At 40.3% G+C, this 18,186-nt stretch overlaps 4 protein-coding genes across 5 annotated transcripts; 3 read left to right on the top strand and 1 right to left on the bottom strand.

Annotated features, from left to right (window-relative positions):
* Window positions 1–660: 660 nt before the first annotated feature.
* On the top strand, window positions 661–2,407 carry ndufb6 (NADH:ubiquinone oxidoreductase subunit B). The gene is made up of 4 exons (XM_058078440.2): window positions 661–944; window positions 1,219–1,311; window positions 1,388–1,432; window positions 2,244–2,407. The coding sequence occupies exons 1-4, from the start codon at window positions 765–767 to the stop codon at window positions 2,307–2,309; spliced, it is 384 nt and encodes a 127-aa protein (XP_057934423.2). The 5' UTR covers window positions 661–764; the 3' UTR covers window positions 2,310–2,407.
* An 896-nt stretch (window positions 2,408–3,303) lies between these two features.
* On the top strand, window positions 3,304–7,144 carry toporsa (topoisomerase I binding, arginine/serine-rich a). Its single transcript, XM_058078360.2, has 2 exons — window positions 3,304–3,453; window positions 4,630–7,144. The coding sequence occupies exon 2, from the start codon at window positions 4,633–4,635 to the stop codon at window positions 6,772–6,774; it is 2,142 nt and encodes a 713-aa protein (XP_057934343.2). The 5' UTR covers window positions 3,304–3,453; window positions 4,630–4,632; the 3' UTR covers window positions 6,775–7,144.
* A 194-nt stretch (window positions 7,145–7,338) lies between these two features.
* Window positions 7,339–14,871, top strand: mtap (methylthioadenosine phosphorylase). Of its 2 annotated transcripts, XM_058078426.2 has the most exons (9): window positions 7,339–7,497; window positions 7,871–7,957; window positions 8,218–8,276; window positions 8,424–8,591; window positions 11,306–11,408; window positions 11,477–11,716; window positions 13,698–13,820; window positions 14,248–14,319; window positions 14,417–14,871. In XM_058078426.2, the coding sequence occupies exons 1-8, from the start codon at window positions 7,474–7,476 to the stop codon at window positions 14,284–14,286; spliced, it is 843 nt and encodes a 280-aa protein (XP_057934409.2). In that variant the 5' UTR covers window positions 7,339–7,473; the 3' UTR covers window positions 14,287–14,319; window positions 14,417–14,871. The 2 variants fall into 2 exon arrangements, with proteins under 2 accessions (XP_057934409.2, XP_057934401.2); XM_058078418.2 differs by having other exon boundaries at window positions 14,248–14,871.
* A 32-nt stretch (window positions 14,872–14,903) lies between these two features.
* cdkn2a/b (cyclin-dependent kinase inhibitor 2A/B (p15, inhibits CDK4)) lies at window positions 14,904–17,903 on the bottom strand. Its single transcript, XM_078793513.1, has 2 exons — window positions 17,646–17,903; window positions 14,904–16,711 (listed from the first exon to the last, which is right to left on the bottom strand). Exons 1-2 carry the CDS (start codon window positions 17,766–17,768, stop codon window positions 16,457–16,459), a joined length of 378 nt encoding a protein of 125 aa, XP_078649639.1. The 5' UTR covers window positions 17,769–17,903; the 3' UTR covers window positions 14,904–16,456.
* Window positions 17,904–18,186: the final 283 nt, after the last annotated feature.

Here is an 18,186-nt window from a genome sequence, read left to right on the forward strand (position 1 = left end):
AAAAATAATGCTGCGTTCCTTTCCACTCGGAATTCGAACAAAACATTCCATAGCAGAGAATATGTGAAAACAACACAGACTAAACTGGAATTTCGACTTAATTTATTGAAAATAGCACACGAACATAATTCTTAAATTCCTACTTTATGTATGAGCTTACATGCCAAAAAGCATGTTCATATTTAAAGCTAGGTTTACGAGTGTCCTCAAATCATCCATGGCTTCACGTGTTTTTAAATAAATAGCATTTTATACATTAACGGTGGTTTAAATGTACATTTCAACAAGAATGTACATATTTTAGTTGGAAAATATATAAATACAAACCTTGCTGTTATCAAGCAGCGATGCACAAAACAGTATTAGCAGCGTTAGTTTCCTTACTTTCGCGTGTTTAAGGACTATCAAGTGTCCTTAGAAGTGTTCATGTCTGTGACGTTAATAGTGCGTGTGTTGTCTTTGTTGAGGATTTGGATAAGGAAGCCTCAAGGTGTCATCATTCATACAAAATATTTATTTTTATCACTGTAACCGGCGACTGTCACCCGGGTGAGTGTGTCTGATGTAAGTACCGAAACACTCTGTGATCCCTGGAGGTTGTTTCGAGCATGTTGCACAAGGATTACATACATACATTTATCCAGCAGGTGTCGCCACTAAATTTGTAGAGCGGTTGAAACACATCATCTACTTCCTGTTAGCGACGTCCTCCATGGTGTCATTGTAGCTGTAGCTGAGGTTGAACTTTCAATAACTCATCAACAATGTCTGGCTATACTCCAGACGAGAAGCTCCGTGTAGACCAGCTCACGAAGCTTCGCAGGCAGTGGCTGAAGGACCAGGAGCTCAGCCCCAGGGAGCCCGTCATTCAGGCTAAACCTCCCGGCTCCGTCGCCAGGTTCTGGGCAGGTTTTCTGGAACCCAAGAGCCTGTGGCGGCTTTACGTGAGTACAGTAGTAGCGAGCTAGCAGCGATGCTAACATTTTACCTTGCGGATACAATTAGGTTTAGTATGTCAGCATTGTTTTGTTATGTACAGCCGCGAATTTGGTTTGTCACGTGATGTGTACTGACGTGTTTATTTCAGATAGCTTAGCTTGTAGCTTATATTGACCTGCATCTTGAATGTACAACATGCATAATTCAGTTTTTATGTATACAGCCCTCAATTGAAAAAGTTTGGACACGCCTTATTTACAACATGTTTCTTCTTCACAGACGTACAAAGCCTACAAAGGTGGTGTTTTCACATTAACACGATTATTGATACCAGCTTGGGTCGTCCATTACTACGTGAAATACCACCTTACAGTAAGTTAAAGCGACTATTCTCATTACATTTGATATTAAATGCCACTAAATATTTTTTTTGTATAATCCTTCACAGCAAAGGCCCTATGGAATTGTGGAGTTGAAGCCCAAGCTTTTCCCGGTGAATAACACTAATTCATTTCAACTCTATTTCCTTTATTTTATATCTTGAAAATTGACATTTTTATGTGTTTATTACTTTGTATTTGACAATTTTTAAGCTGTCAAATAATAGTTTGTATTGCCTCAAATAATGTCCTTCTCTCAAATTAATGCTATACCCCATTTGAGTGTCATTCACTTGAATAATTTCTCCATACCATGACTCATAGAAATATACATTTTCACTCAAAAGTAATGTTAATGAGCTGTGAAACTTATGGCCTGTACTGTCTACATTGGAACATTTCCAATGCAATAAATAAATAAATATATCACAGACAGCAGTGTAATATTAAGGAGAGGGACAAGAGGATACTATCATAGTTATATGAGAAACATTAAACTCACATTTTAACAGTGACCACATACTAGGTTAGCCCATTTGCCAAGGAAAAACAAAATGCTCAAACTTGGAGCTCTCACATCTGTATCTGATTGACATGCTTTATTTTAAGATGTGTAGCGAAGCCTGCCTTTTTACAGCAAAAGCCAGAAAAATCAGAAGCGACCATTTTGAGTATGCCTTCTCGTAAAAGTGAAAGAAGGGATAGATTTGTTTGGTCCTCATAAACCTGCTAAACACAGACAGGCATTACTGGTGTAGTAGACACTGCTTTTGTAAGGCTGAAGCTTATAGGTGAATTTGAAGACGTGCTGCTGAGTGGCGCATTCTGTAGTAGAAGCTGCAACAATATGAGGAAATCCATTGTGGTTGTTGCACAGTTTGATCACTGATAAACTTCCTAATGTATTATTTGTATATTTTTTAGGGTGACTTGATTCAGGAGACAGGTGAAGTTGTTCCAGACCTACCTGAAAGCCACGGTCATCATTGAAATGGAAATACTGAGTATTTGTTGTAAAGAACTGTGAATATGCCATTAAAAATATTAATAAGTCATGTATTGGTATGAACCCATTTGTTGTACAGTGTAATTGGGTTTTTAAATGACACTTACTTTTTCACCAGTATAGTAACTCCTCATTTATCACTGAAATTTTGTTCCAGGCCCGACCATGGCAAATTAAATTTTGTGAAACATAAATTAATGTTGATTTTATATTTTTGTACTTGGAACATATAAAACCTGTTTTCAGACCTTCTAAATATGTTTTATAAACATCATTAGAGCCATGAAGACATTAAATAGCACACCATAATCACATTGACACTAATATTAACCAAATAAACATAATGTAATGTATTGTAATAGGAAATATGACAGAAATTAGACATAATCAAAACTGTAGAAAAGGCAGCATATTCAGAGTTTATGTAAAAGTCTTAAAAAATCACAAGAGATACATAATGCTAAGTAACAACAATGTTGGAACCACATGTGAGAGACACATGGGTGGATGCTGCATGAGGGTGGGCCAATCAGTGATGTGCATATTTTTGACTAATAATCGTCCAACAATCAAATATTGATCGTTAATTATTACAGTTATTATTATTATAACAGTGATATAGTGAGGGAGTGATAAACAAACCATGATATTGCAAGTGTTTACTGTATTGCCTCTACTAGATTCAATATATTTGATCATGTGTTTTCAAATGCATCTTATTGTTTCGTTTACAGGAAGTTGAGACCTTATCCATTAACAAACAAAACCAAAAAAGGTCGATTATTGTTAACTATTAAAACACACAATGCCTAGTTAGTAGTTTATGTTTTTTATATTACTGTAGTGTCCTTTTAGCGAGTGCCCTTCAAACGGTTACAATATATTTTCAAGCCAAGCGAGTTTAGTTTCCCAACCGGAAGCATCCTGCTTTTATTCTGAAGGGCGGAAGTTGACGATGAATTATAAAACAATGTACTGTAGAGGGCTATGGGAGGAATGGTATGACGAAGACACACTTCCAGTCTTGTAAAGAGTATTGGAGTGTCTAAAATGTTTGCAGAAGTAAGATTCTAACCGAAGAAGAAGGCGAACCGGTCGCCAAACTACGCCGACGAGTGGAAACCGTAGGTAAAGATGTCTTATATGTTTCATACATAACTACTCGTAGATAACATAACCGAGCTAGCTAGCTATTTAGCATCAACCGTCACCTAGCTAGCCCACTTACCCGGCTAACCAAGCCGATCTCGTAAACATTGTCGACCATCAAGATACTTATTTCACCGTCTGTTTATATATGACATTCACAATGACACAAATAATTTGTCGCCGCATGTCAGTAGGAGGGCTGTAGGAGTAATACACTTGACATGTACTTAGATTGTGTAGATCTATAAAAGGGGGAACATTCTACATATATCATACTACTCGCTGTTTAATAAAAACTCTTCAATTGATACCATGCCAATACTTAAGGCAACTGGTTGTTTTTCTTTGAACGAGAAATGTGCAATTTTCTATTAATACGAGAGCTAATCAGCTGGCGAACCGTGGGTCAAATCTAGACTGGGAGCGGTTTCATTATAGTCCGTTATTTACTAAACCATAACGAGTGGATGTTTATAGCTCTATACAGTACTTCAAGTCAATAATGTCATTGTAAATACTGCATGTGTATGCTAATGTTATAATTACACAAATTTATATGTTTAAGTAATACCTGATGTGTTTGTATTGTCATATTGTCATTCATGTGGACCACTAATAACGTCACAGTACCCCATACTGCTCTAATTAGTGTAAAAACCTCCAATATATAAGTTTAGGCCACTCCTTTCTACTTCTCTTTTGTTTTCAATCTTGATGTGAGAGGTAGGCATGTGCATGGCTTCAGTTTAAAACTTTATTTCTTATTCTTGTCTTGTGTAACACAGGTTATTCGGCCACATTTTGACTGAAACATATTTGATGTACTTGCACCAGGTGTGCTATTTTTGTCTCACTTTGTATAATGCCCCTTTGTTCGCGATCTCGATGTGAGAGGGGCACGTTATTCGGCCACATTTTGACTGGAAAATTTTTGTTGTACTTCCATCAGATGTGAGTAAAGTGCAGCGACTGCAGCAACCCTGTGTCTGTCGTCACTCCTTAGTCACAATGTAGAGAGTCAAACACCACCGGTTACACTTGCTCACCTTAAACTTCACTTAAAGATCATTGAGAATGTCATGTAAAAATGTACACAGAAATTATCACAGCGGTTGTCATTGACAGATCAGTAACTGTACTTCCTTTTTGTTCCAGACCATGTCTGACATTAAGATTGCCCTTCAGCAGAACCAGAAAAGGGACAGGAAGAAAACGCCAGAAGCCAAATCTGCCGAGGTGTCACCAGACTCAAAATGTCCTATCTGCTTGGACATATTTAACAACATTTCCTACCTGGACATCTGCCTGCACAAGTTTTGTTTTCGTTGCATCCATGAGTGGTCCAAGAATAAGGCCGAATGTCCTTTATGCAAGCAGCCGTTTAAATCAATATATCACAGTATCAAATCAGAGAAGGACTTTAAACAGTATGACCTGAAGCCAGTGACTAATGGGTCCTTCGGGATGTTTGGTGGGGTGCGCTTTAGGTACCGCACTACTCTTACTGGGATGCAACGACAACGATGGGGAAGAACCTCCCCACCACCGGACAACGGGGTCCTATTCGAATCTTCAGTAAATCCACCCCAGCAACACCCTCGCTACATCAGGCGCATGATGATGAGGATGGCGGCCAAGAGGAGAGCTGCAAGTGAGGGCAGGCCGCTGCAGAACGTGAGAGAACAAGAAATGGTCAACTTCAGGCGGGAACTCTACCGCCAGGGGTTGAGGGTTCGCACCGTCCGTGATGGTGGTCGCTGCCGAGACACCTCAGCTGATTTCTATCGCCGGAATCCTGCCTGCTTACACAGACTCATCCCCTGGCTTAAACGAGAGCTGTTGGTGCTATATGGGGCTCATGGCTATCTGGTTAACGTGGTGCAGCACATCATCATGTCGCGCATCACACGTGTCGATATGGAAGACAGGGCCATGCAGGAGGATCTCCGGCCATTTCTTCAGGGCCGCACAGATCATTTTCTGCACGAGTTCATCAGCTTTGCAAAGTCCCCTTTCAACTTGGAAGCCTATGATCAGCACGCTGTGTACGAGGGCTCGGCCCACTCTTCGAATTCCGATAGCAGTTCCACCTCATCTGTAATAGCTATTTCTGAGGATGAAAACAACTCTGTGCACTTGGAACCCCCAAGAACACCAGGGTACACCACATCCAACTTGAGCCACTCCCTATGGGACGATGAGACGCCAGGTCCATCATACTCCACAACGGCGGAACAAAGCAGGACAGAAAGGGAGACGGTCCAAGAATCGGATTCAGATAGCAGTATCGAGGAGGAAGCACAAGAATTGGAGGATTCTTCACAAAAACAAGGAAACTCAAACCACATTCAAGCTGAGGAGTGTTTGTCCTCAGACAGCGACGACTGTGTCATTGTAGGTTTTGTGAAGCCGAGTGCAGAGAGAACTCCTGAGCTTGTGCACCTCACCTCAGATTCTGAACCTTTAAGCGATGACGATAAAGAGCCTCCAAAACCACAGCATATTCGTTTCACCAGTGTCACTCCTCCAGTTTCGCCCGAAGACCGCAGCCAAGGAAGATGCAGTACTCTCAACTATGGCCACTGCAACACATCCAGTGAATCTGAAAGTAAAGACAGATGCCGTCGTGACCAGTCAAGCCAAAAACACGTCTCCAAAGACAGAAAGCACAAGAGGAAGAGGTCAAGTAGAGAACGCGAACGCAGACACCACAAGAGCTCAGTTACCAGTCACAGTAGAGACTATTGGTACTACAGTAGCAAAGACTTTTACCACACAAAATCTGACCGTAAATACCAAAGAAAAGAGAGCGACTGCCATCTCAGCAGTCGAAAACATATGGGGCGATGCTCTCGCTCCAGGAGCCGCAGCAGGGACTCGAGGCGACGAGACAGAAGGATGTCTCGGTCCAGGACTTATTCCAGCAGTCGCTCTCCATCGGCAAGCTCAAGATCTCACCACGACAAGCCTGGTGGCAAGAGAAAGTACAAAACGCGACATCTGGAGGACCCTTCCAAAGATGATGCAGCCGCTGAAACAAAAGATAAGAACACTAAAGATGAGAGTAGTCTGAAATTGCAGCTCAACGAGCGAAGTGCTTCCCACCGCAGCAGGCATCATAAGAAAAAGAAGAAACACAAGAAGAAGAGCAGAAGGCACAAGAGCAGAGAGGGTGCAGAGAAATGTTCGTCGGATCTCATCACCATTGACAGCGACAGCGATCATGCCAACAGTGATGCCCGGGCTGCAACCTCCAGCAGGGACCAGACAATAGATTCATATTCCCCAGTGGTGTCTTAATATGCCACTGTTTGTTGTTGGATTGGGTTAACTACATCACTCTGCAGTATTTTTCATTTTACAGAAGTGGACAGGCTGCTTCAGATCGTCATCCAGATCATGGACTATTTCACAATTACGTTATTTACAAAAGCCAGTGTGAACAAGGCTTACACAGGGATATGGTTCTTATAAGTCATTTTTTTAAGACAATTAAGGTGCTCTCAGGGATTGATGACAGTGATTGTTTTTCCTGTCCTGGTATTCCCCTATGCCACATTTTAATCTCCTATGTTGCTCATGAATTAGCAGGAATATTTGTATTAAATCTTATTTTTAAATGTGTACCGTGTGGATGTCAGCATCGCCTTTTCTCAGTAATCCATTTTGATAAGTGCATGACTAATAGATGATGATGTTATCAGATGCTTCCATGATGAAAGTTGATTGCTGTATAGAATCAGTTCCAGTCTGTAATACGTTCAAAATCTTGTACATTTTTAAAATGATTAGCCGTTCGTTGACAAGTAGCAAGTTCATGCCACATCAATCTGCAACATCCGGATTTTAACCCATACATTTTATTTTGAAGGGGACCGACTATAACCAGGAAGAGATGTCGGTGGTCGTCTCTCGCTCACGGAACGTGTGGAAGCCTGTGGCTTAAACTTGCTTCACACGCAGTTTGTGATATTATTCATATTTTCCAGGAATTTTACAATGTCTTCTACTGCACCAATTAAGGTAAAAAAAATAATTTATGTCCATGTACATTTACCTGCTCGGTAGTCACTGGGTGAGGTCCTTAGCAGATGGTATTAAGCCGAATAGCTAAACATAAAGCTGAACGTATGTTTATATGAAAATAACCGAGAACTGGGACACGTTTGCTTCATTTGGTTTCATTTTAACATTTTCGCAGTTTAGCTACATTTTAAAAATATAATTATATGTGTGTCATTGTTAGCATAGCACTTCTTAAGCTGCACGAGGACACTTCCGGGTTGTCAAAACGTCACACTTGCCTTTTAGAGTAAAAGCATAGCCCAACCGCTGCACAAAATTGCAATAAATGTCACATTTTCTTTGTTTCTTTGTTTTTGCTTGTGTGTTGTAGATTGGAATAATCGGCGGCTCAGGGCTTGATGATCCTGATATCTTAGAAGGAAGAACTGAGCGCTACGTTGACACACCATATGGAAAGGTTAGTTGTATGCTTACATTTGGCAATGTTACAAAACTCGTATTTTAGCTATGAAAAAATGACAGAGAATGATGAGTAAGTCAGCAGAATCTGTGCAGGTATACGTTTACATGTTTATGTATATTAATGCTTCAGCTTCAATTTCGTGTCGTATTGATATTGCGTCTTGGCCCACATTAAGTCAGCGAATGACGTATCAAATTAGACTCCCGCTTTATCAGATTGAATTAATCACATGTTTTTATTTTGTATTTTGACAGCCATCAGATGCCTTGATTCTGGGGAAAATAAAAAACGTAGAATGTGTGCTTCTTGCAAGGTAAGGGGACGATCATCTGCCTTAAAGCGTCAATCAGCGTAATAGCACTATCTAGTGGCGTTTTGATAAAATGTCATCGTTACCTATTTACTGGGGGATGTTTCTGGCCTTGTAATGTGAATAAACATATTTAAATGCTTGTTTTAGACACGGAAGGCAGCACACTATAATGCCATCCAACGTCAACTACCAGGCCAACATCTGGGCAATGAGAGAGGAGGGCTGTACACATCTGCTGGTCACCACTGCATGCGGCTCGCTGAGAGAGGAGATCCAACCAGGCGATATCGTCATCATAGACCAGTTCATTGACAGGTGGGCTGGTTAAAGATGACGTTGGTGCATTTGTGTCTAGATCAGGGGTGGGCAAATATTTTGACTCGTGGGCCGCATTGAGTTAACAAAATTGTCCAGGGGGCCAGAACATGTATTTAACACACACATTTTCCTTGAATGATTTGTCTAATTGTAGCTGTATGTTCTCATGTGGCTTTTTTCAGGAGCACTTTAAACATCAAACTATGTCACTAAATTTTACATTTAAAAAAAAATGACTAAATAAGACATGTTGCCAGTTTGTATGTTAAAAGTTGAAATACTGAAAAAGCAACTGGCGGGCCGGATTCAAACACTTGGTGGGCCGCATGTGGCCCCCGGGCCGTAGTTTGCCCACCCCTGGTCTAGATGGTTGGTGCCAAGCCACAGCAATCTGCTTGACCAATAACCAAAAGGAAATTGGTTTACTTTTTATTTATCCAGTTTTGTCCCATTGAGATCCAAGATATCTTTTACAAGGAAGACCAGACCAAGAAGGCTTGTTGCATGAAGATGTGGACTAGTTGAAATAGCGCTTGTAATATGATTATCTCCGTATAAGTATAGAATTTTGTGGTAGCGGACCACATTTAGTAATGAATCTGATGAATCCATGATTCACACTACACAGTATTCAGTACTCTTAAGGCAATGAGTAGACATCACTGTTGTCATAACAGGCAAAATGATTGTTTCCACCAGTTTCTGTGTCAGATAGAAAGAAAAGCAAGACTTGTTTCTATATATAAAAACCTACAGTACTATGACATTACGTTTTTTAGCAAGGTGAACATAGCTAAATTATGTTTAATATTGTTGGCGATGGTGTCTAACAATGCAGGCATCTTCCCACATATCTCACTAACAGGAGTCACTTTACCGTGTGACAAAATCATCCGGTAGGTGGAGGAGGGTAGCCGGAAGAGCTTGAACTGGCCTCATGTTTAGTAACTTTTTTTTTTTCAAAGCAGCGGTTATTTGTTTACGTTCCTGTTCCGTTCTGTCACACCTGCCTAGTATTTGTGTGAGACTCCTGAAGTGTCACAGTGAGCCTCAGGCTTTGGTGAGAATTAAATTTGTGGATAGTGTGACATTCCACCTCAGGCGTGGTGGGCGAAGGGTTGGAATGTTACTACGAAACATTTTCTTGTTTGTCTCACGTTTCTCATATCACTTTGTTACACTTGTGAGAAGTTCAGCTTTTAACTGAACTGATTAGCCGGTGTACTGAATTTAGTTTTCTGCTTTTAATTTATTGTCGATATTAATTAGTTTTTGTTTTTACAGACAGAATTTGTGGGTCTTTTTCAATTTCAGTCAGTAGAGGGCAGCATACAATTCCTTTATGTAAATAAGTTAGACCTGTTATAACACTTGTCAAATCTGTACCATTGGCTGTGAAACTGTTAGTAACTGTAAGTAAGCAATTCCTTGGGTATCAACTACTCCTGTATTGTATATATCACGAAATTCACAACCATTCTTAATAAGAGTGCCAGATTCGGACAAAAAGTCAAAATAATTTAACTGTACATGATTAAAAACAGCAGTACTAACTCTTACACCCTGTCTGTACAAAAGAACACCTTAAAAAGGCAGAAGGCAATCAAAAGTGATCATTTTAACTCCAGCCAAGCATGCTCGGGAATGCATAATCTACCCACAGACGCAAACACTTCCCTGTTACACATCTCACGGGTTGTGATGTTTTTGTGTTAAATATAAAATACTGTAGCTTTTGCCGGACACTAAGAGAATGATGAAGAGGTGGTTGGTCAACAATCACTTTATTGAAGCCAACCAAAACAACCGTGGTTGTATCCGTACAAATTAGTAGAAATTTCAAGTAGGATTGAATGGACACAAGAAATGCACATTTCCCCTACTCCCATGTCCACGTGGTAGGGTCAAACAAGACGTGCTCACGTTGATCATGCATAAAAAAAAAAATAGTCCCATTAAAGGAAACCTCAGTTGACAGCCCTAATGTAAATATTTATGCCATGTTTGTTATTGACCACAAATCTCACAAAAAGTGAGGAGGGGGAAAGGCCTGTCCTTGTTCAGACATGTAGCACAGCAGAACATCTTTACTCATCACATAACTGATGATTTACTGTGGCTTCTTTCTTCCGGACTCTTTCTGTTTATTTAACTTGAACATTGGATTGTGTTGCTATTTTCATTATGTCGTACTTAGTAGAAACCTCATAAAAGTTTGGTGTTCCTACTATTTTCAACAGGCGTCCTCATTTTGTCTCATGTTTTGTAGCATTGCTAATGTTCAAATTGGGTGTTTGTGTACAGTAGGGCTGTCACAGTACACTCGGCTCACAAGATGAGATGATTCATCATAATGGGTTCCAGACAAGGAGATAAGCCGATATTTTAACATTACCATCCGCTTATCCTCAGTAGTGTTGCGGGGTTATGTTAGAGCCTATCCCAGCTGTCTTTAGGCGAGAGGCGGGGTACACCCTGGACTGGTCGCCAGCCAATTGCAGGGCACATATAGACAAACAACCATTCACACTCACATTCATAGTACACATTCCTTTAGTTTACCACACATATACTCTTATTTTATCTATTTTTAGGTGTAAATGAAGATTGTTCAGGCTTGAAGTAGAGCTGAGATTGTCTTTCTAGTTCAAGTTGTCCAGAATATATTTAGCCTATTAAAGGACTTCAGTCTAACTTACTTTTCCTTGTAGGACGACCAAGAGAGCGCAGACATTTTACGACGGCCAGCCGACCAGCCCTCCAGGTGTGTGTCACATTCCCATGGCTGAGCCTTTCTGCTGCAGGACCCGAGAGGTGAGTGGCCAAACACGGTCTATTGAAAAAACGTGCACTTCCTGTACTGTACACACAATTCCCCGCAGGTGCTGCTAGAGGTGGCCCGTGGTTTGGGCGTCAAGTGCCATGTGAAGGGGACCATGCTGACCATCGAGGGGCCTCGCTTCTCCTCACGGGCCGAGAGCCTGATGTTCCGCCAGTGGGGCGCCGATGTCATCAACATGACCACGGTGCCAGAGGTGGTCCTGGCTAAGGAGGCCGGCTTGTGCTACGCCAGCATTGCAATGGCAACCGATTACGACTGCTGGAAGGAGCACGAGGAGGCGGTGAGTGAGGTTTTTATTGCTTGTTTTTGTCTCGTGTTGTTGTTTTCACTTTCACTTTGTTTTTTGACAAGTGCAGCAATAATATTCTCATACCTCATTTGTGGCAAATGGTTTGACCGATGCACACTTTCACTTTCTCAGGGTTTTTTTTCCCCACATTTTTTAAAATATAGAGTGACTTCACACTTCGTGTTGGGATTTTTATGTTTCTTATACGTTGGAATAATCTGCTCCAGTGTCAAACATGAATGAACTGTACCGTCAATGTTTAAGGTAACCTTTGAACATTCTTAACACACATCAAATTGTAATATGAGCTTATTCCCTGTTTGTAATAACAGTATAGCGGGCGAGTATATGACCACGCTGCTTTCCTTGAAGGACCAAGGTCTGGTACACATGAGGTCATCATAACTGCAGAAGTTAGAGTATATTTCGTCACTTCAGCCACATTGTACTGAGCAGCCAGAAAAGATGTGTGTACCAGTTTCTTCTCAAAAAGATGACTTTCGGGTTCTATGGTTATTATCACGCTTTTTTTCTTTACCGTTTCTAGTACCTTTCTGAGGACAGAAAATATTCTAATATTTCAGGGTCATTCCACTTCAGAGATTACGCTACAGCTCCATCTGGTTCTGTTGTTTGCGTCCTGTGACCTTCATTCACCTGTCAGTGCTTTGGCGATATTCATTGGTTTCGCTCCATGCTGTTTGCCAGGATGAAGACAGTGAAGCTGATGACTCACTCTTAGTCAGCCTCCTCTGGCTGGGCTTCCACCGGAGGCTGGTTTGGGGTGGAGGGAGGGGGGGGGTGTCAGGAGGTAGTTCTTCTGGAGCTGGGGAGAGAGGGCGGAAGGATGTGGCAAGCGCTCTAAGGACGGGGGAAGAGGTCAGCTGCAGGAAGTGAACGGAAGCACAGTAGTCAGGGTTGGATCGATGACAACGTCTGCCAAATTTGCCCACATGCAGATCCTACACTGTTAACGTTCACACACACACACACACACACAAAACGCAGCTTACTTGGAAGCCATCAGTGCACTGATCCTGTGTGCAAACGGCACACTCCTCAGTCGCAGTTATCACACTCATAAAACCAATGACCTTGCTCTCTTTGGCAAACATGCTCCTTTTACACAATAACTGTGTGTGTGTATACTTTATATATATGACTCATGCAGGAAGTTATATATAACGTAATGATACACAAGGCATCACAAACAACAAAAACCTACCAGGTCATTTTTGTGTAAATAATAACCTAATAAGCAAACAGACATAAAAAGTTTAGCCCTTTTTGGAAATGTTTTGTCAATGTATTTAAATCATGATTAATTGCATGTTGTCCATAGTTTAGTCATAATTCATGGCATTTTTATTAATAATTAGTGTATCTTTTGAAAGATCAGGTTTTTATTACACCTATCAACATGAGACTGACTGTTTGCTTCATGCAAGTTTTTGTTTATTAAATATTGTGTATACACGGGTACTGTGGAAGTATGACACCACGTGTCTTTCAAATTGCAATTTTATTCTGTCATCTTTGACAAACAAGCACAAATGCTAATAAATCACGAATAAATAATAATTACACTAATCGATTAACCCGCGTGGGCATCTCTGTGTGGAGTTTGCATGTTCTCCCTGTGCATGCGTATTCCGGTTTCCTCCCACATTCCAAAAACTTGCCTGTTTGGTTAATTGGTGACTCCAAATTGTCAAATTGATTGGCTGCCGGCCAGCCCAGGGTGTACACTGCCTCTCGCCCTAAATCAGCTGGAATAGACTCCAGCATACCCCCGCCACCCTAATGAGGATAAGCGGCATAGAAAATGGATTGATACCGGTAGCACTTACTCGGTTACCTTCAACTCGATGACTTTAACACTGACTGAAACTTAAGCATCTTCCATAAGTACCCTCTCTGGTGTTTGTTTGTTTTATTTAATCAGTGTGAGTTATGGCATCCCTCTCCTCAGGTCTGCGTGGACAACGTGATGAAAACCATGAAGGAGAACGCCAACAAAGCCAGCAGCATCCTGTTGAATGCAATACCTCAGATCAGTCAGATGGACTGGACTCAGAGCATAACCTCCTTGAAAGTAAGTCATTGTCATTCAACATGTCGTGGTTAATACAGGTATTCTGTAATAAGTGCTTAGTGCATCATGTTCCAATTACACAAAAACACTCACTGGCCACAAAAATTAGGTACACCTGCACTGTTCAGTATGATGTAGAACGGTTTTACACCACCTCAAGCTCTGACCACAATATTACACATACTGTGAAATTAGTACCTTTCAAAAATAACACTTACCTCTGGAAAAGGCACAATTTCTCATGTGACCAGTGGCTGCATATTTGCTACCAAGTCAAGTTCTAAAAGGGTAAATAATGTATTAAATTCCAAATGGTGTCAAACGTTTTTAAAATTAGACTTTTTTTTTAATATTCTGAGCTAAATGTAGGCTTTCATCTTGTTTGAAATACACACACGCTATTAATGATTTGTTTGTTCTGCTGCAGGTGATGGCTCAGTCTGCGGTCATGTTACGCAAACATTGAGCGCATCACGGACGCCATTCGCTTGAGCGCTGGGTGTGTCATCGGTGACTTAAAAAAAAAAAACATGCATGTCTTCTTTAGTGCATTAACCCCACATCACACTTCTGTTTCTGGGTAAATGTCTCTCCAGAGATTTAAGGACTTTCCCCACCAAACTCCCCTACCTCTCACCAGACAAACCTTCAACAATGGAAATTAACATGGTCATTTTCACTAGATATTATTTTTGTATGCTTTATATTTTTATGCTATAGTCATTTCAAATTTTATATATTTTTTTGTTGTTGCTACTTGATTCAACAACAAAAAAGGTAGTTATTTCACACATTTGTGCCCCTTCAGAGAAAGGAAAACCGCTCACTAGAACATATTACTGTCAACTATAATAATGATATGCCATGTGGCAGTATACCATATCATATATAAAGCGCTAAATAACTTCAATGTAAAAGCAAGACATGAAAAAATTTCAACTTTTTTGTTTACATATTTTTTATATTTAGTGATACTTTCAATTTCATTGTGTTTCACATTTCTGTATAACTGTAGGGTAAATTCACTGACCTAAAACAGTTAATGTGTTCATTTATTTAATTCACATTATCAATGGCTTAATTGTTTGATTTAAATGTACGGACACATCAAGGTGCATGTTCACAAGAGACATTAAATGTGAATGTTGGAAAATATTGATATACAATTTTATTTCTTGTATACCGATTCAATATACAGACAGCACTGAATGATAAAGGAAGATCACATTAGCAGAATTTTTTTCTATTTCATAAGAAAATACATATTGGCTAGAGTCGCATCTCAAAAAATTAGAATATCTTTGAAATGTTTATTTCAGTCGCTCAAAACTCTTACGACACACAGCGTGAAATATATTTCAAAAATAAGTTCCATATTTTGAACTCTAATCAGCAAGTGAACTGCATAAACTTCCTGAGCCTTTAATTCAGGGGTGTCAAACTCAATCGTACAGTGGGCCAAAACTCAAAGCTTATACTTTATGTCGAGGGCGACCTGGACATTACCCTTAACCACATGGACATTTTTATTTACATGGGAGTGATTGAAATGTGCATTTTTTTGGTGAAATTTCTACTTTCCGGTAGTTTGCGACTATATGACTATGGTTGTTTTGGTGTAGTTCTTGGTTTCAATGAAGTGATTGTATATCGATCACCTCTTCATCATTCTCTCAATGTGCGGCAAAAGCTACAGTATTTTATATTTTACACAAAAACATCACAATCCCTGATATGTCTAACTGGGAAGAGTTTGTGTCTGTGGAATGGGCAGGTTACACATTCCCCAGCATGCTTTGCTGGCACTCTTATTAAGAATGGTTGTGAATTTTGTGCTATATACAATATTGTTTCCACTTTTTAAATCAGAAAGTCACAGAATTAGTTGGTGCCCAAAGAATTGCTTACTTACTCAGATTGTTTGTTTGACAAGGTCCATTCAGCATGCAGGCAAACTCAATGCTATTTTCCTATTAACAGTTTAGCTGCCTGCTGAAATTGCAGCAGTGGGCCGGATTTAGCCATTGGGCCTGAGTTTGACACAGCTTTGAAATTAACTCCTAAACTCATAATTTTTGCATAACATTCAATTTTTTTCAAATGCAGTATACTGTAACTCCTGCAAAAAAGTGCTTTTTATTCCCTTCAGTATTAACCCTCAATAGGCCTACTGCATAGTGGGCATTTAGCTTCACTTATGGCTGTAAATATAACCCTAAAAGCAATATTTCCTATTTTTAATGGCAATAAAAGCAAAATGTGTCACATTTGTTTATTTTAATGGCCCATATCACATCAGGGACAAGTCTTTATAACCGATTATTTGTTCCATATGAGATTCCCCCACAAAATGTGTTTTTGACATTCTGATAAAGTGCATCATAATTTTCATAATTATAGTTTCCGGGAAATGTTAAATAATAATTATGTTACCTTAGGAGTAAATGAGTTAATATTGATTCAAGTAAAACTCAAATATGCAAATAAATAATACCAACTGAAGCATGTAAAAACAGTTATAAGTCTGGCCCCGACAATGATCACCGACCTTATTTCGATGCAAGTCGAATTATTGTCCTCAACGCCATACTGTTAATAAATAAACGTATACATTAAAACGGCACAGTCCCCTCCATTCAACCCAGAGACTCCAGGAAAGCCACGACGTCAGCGTGGCCGTTTGTCCGGGCCACATCTACGGGCCTACAGTTAGTGTGGTCTCTGGCCTGCGGGTCCGCGGCGAAGCGAACCAGCAGCCTCGCCATGTCCGCAAAGCCCGTCCGGGCCGCGTCGTGCAGCGGCGTGGTCCCGGTGCGTGAGTCCGCCACGTTGGGGTTTGCGCCACTAGCCAGGAGGAGGCGGGCCACCGGTGTGCTGCCCATCATCATGGCCTTTGAAGCGGAGGGGAAAAAAAAGGAGCGGCGTGTAATTTAAGGTATAAGAAAACGTTGTACTATTACTATTCAAATGTTGTTATTGTAGTATTTTTTGCAAATAAACTCCAATTCAATCATCTAAATAAATACTAAGTGTCAATTAGGCCGCTACTGTAAAGCGTAATGCACATGAATTCCATCTGACTCATTTTACAGTTAAGTTTTGTTTTTATTGACGTTCATTCGTTACTTTTACAACAAAAGCTGTTTCACACAGCTCGAATAGGTTCATTTCGTCATCTAATTAAATATGTTTAGTTTATTATTTTCAGACAAATATAGGTATACTTGATTTTTTTTTACCTTGGCATGTCCTTGACTCGTCCTCAGGAGTCAAACACCATCTGATATTAATATTGAAATCTGATATTATTCTTATTAATCTGATATCATACATCAACTTACCTGAAAATTAGAAACTAGAACTCTTTTACAACGACATTTTGCAAATGTAACTTGGATCAATATATGTCAAAAATAAACTTTAATCCAGTACTTCTTGAGCATATTGAGAATTTCATATGTAACTTAATGACTTCCCTATTTAAACACAAATGATTTCTTTAATAGTTACTGGTGATTAAAATCATTTCAACAACAAAGTAACCCACTTTTGAAGTAATCCGCAAAGGAAAATAAAGTTATTGTATTATTTTTTTTATTGTATTATACAATGTTTTAACTAGCTTAGCCTTGTTCGGTCCATTTAAAAGTTGCATGTAGTTGAATGTAGTCTGGTCGGGTTTGTTTTGGCAACTCGTAAGTGCTTACATGTTTACCGCAAGCAATAAATATTTAAAGAGAAATGTTTTGTTTTAGTGGCGAATTGGACCAGCGGGGTTGCTAATTAAAATGAAGAGGATGTGGTGACACAAACGGTGGCTCTGACCTGCAGCGCGGTGTGTCCCAGGCGGTTGGCCGCGTTGACGTCCGCGCCTGCCCGCAGGAGTCGCTCCACCTCGGCGGTGTTCCCCATGGCGGCCGCCGACGTTAAGTCGTCCTCCAGAGTCATCGTCACCAGCTCCGCCACTAAGGTGACAAGGTACCACCACACAACAATGGAGAAAGATGTGTGGACAGTTGTTTCGTTCTCCGGACCAAGCTGTCAGTTGTTGTAATGTGTCTGGGCTTGTCTCGCTGCCTTGAATGAGTGACGTCATTGTGGAGCGCTGCTGTTGCTGCAGCCGCCGAAGCGGTCTGCAATACGCATGCGCCATCTTTTGTTTTGCTTCCGTGTTCTCCGAAGGCTGAGTCGCTCAGCCGACCATGCTGATAAAATATCATTAAATAAAGTAATTGCCTGAATCATATCATAATTTCGAGTAATCATAAAGTTTAAACATAGAGACACTTAGGAGATAGTGTGGTGTGCTAAGTATTCAGTCGTAGCACATGATTTCCAGTAACAGCTGAAGGTACTTAATTTTCCT

Source organism: Doryrhamphus excisus, linkage group LG9, assembly GCF_037039965.1.
Source record: "Doryrhamphus excisus strain RoL-2023G ecotype Guam linkage group LG9, RoL_Dexc_Guam_v1.1, whole genome shotgun sequence".
NCBI lineage: Eukaryota > Metazoa > Chordata > Actinopteri > Syngnathiformes > Syngnathidae > Doryrhamphus > Doryrhamphus excisus.

Coding starts and splice junctions, on each gene's coding strand:
- mtap (XM_058078418.2), top strand. CDS start 7,474: ATGTCTTCTACTGCACCAATTAAG. Junction 7,498..7,870: donor CTTCTACTGCACCAATTAAG/GTAAAAAAAATA, acceptor TGTGTGTTGTAG/ATTGGAATAATCGGCGGCTC. Junction 8,277..8,423: donor GAATGTGTGCTTCTTGCAAG/GTAAGGGGACGA, acceptor TGCTTGTTTTAG/ACACGGAAGGCAGCACACTA.
- ndufb6 (XM_058078440.2), top strand. CDS start 765: ATGTCTGGCTATACTCCAGACGAGAAGCTCCGTGTAGACCAGCTCACG. Junction 945..1,218: donor AGAGCCTGTGGCGGCTTTAC/GTGAGTACAGTA, acceptor TCTTCTTCACAG/ACGTACAAAGCCTACAAAGG. Junction 1,433..2,243: donor TGAAGCCCAAGCTTTTCCCG/GTGAATAACACT, acceptor TATATTTTTTAG/GGTGACTTGATTCAGGAGAC.
- toporsa (XM_058078360.2), top strand. CDS start 4,633: ATGTCTGACATTAAGATTGCCCTTCAGCAGAACCAGAAAAGGGACAGG.
- cdkn2a/b (XM_078793513.1), bottom strand. CDS start 17,768: ATGACTCTGGAGGACGACTTAACGTCGGCGGCCGCCATGGGGAACACC. Junction 16,712..17,645: donor TGGGACACACCGCGCTGCAG/GTCAGAGCCACC, acceptor TCCGCTTCAAAG/GCCATGATGATGGGCAGCAC.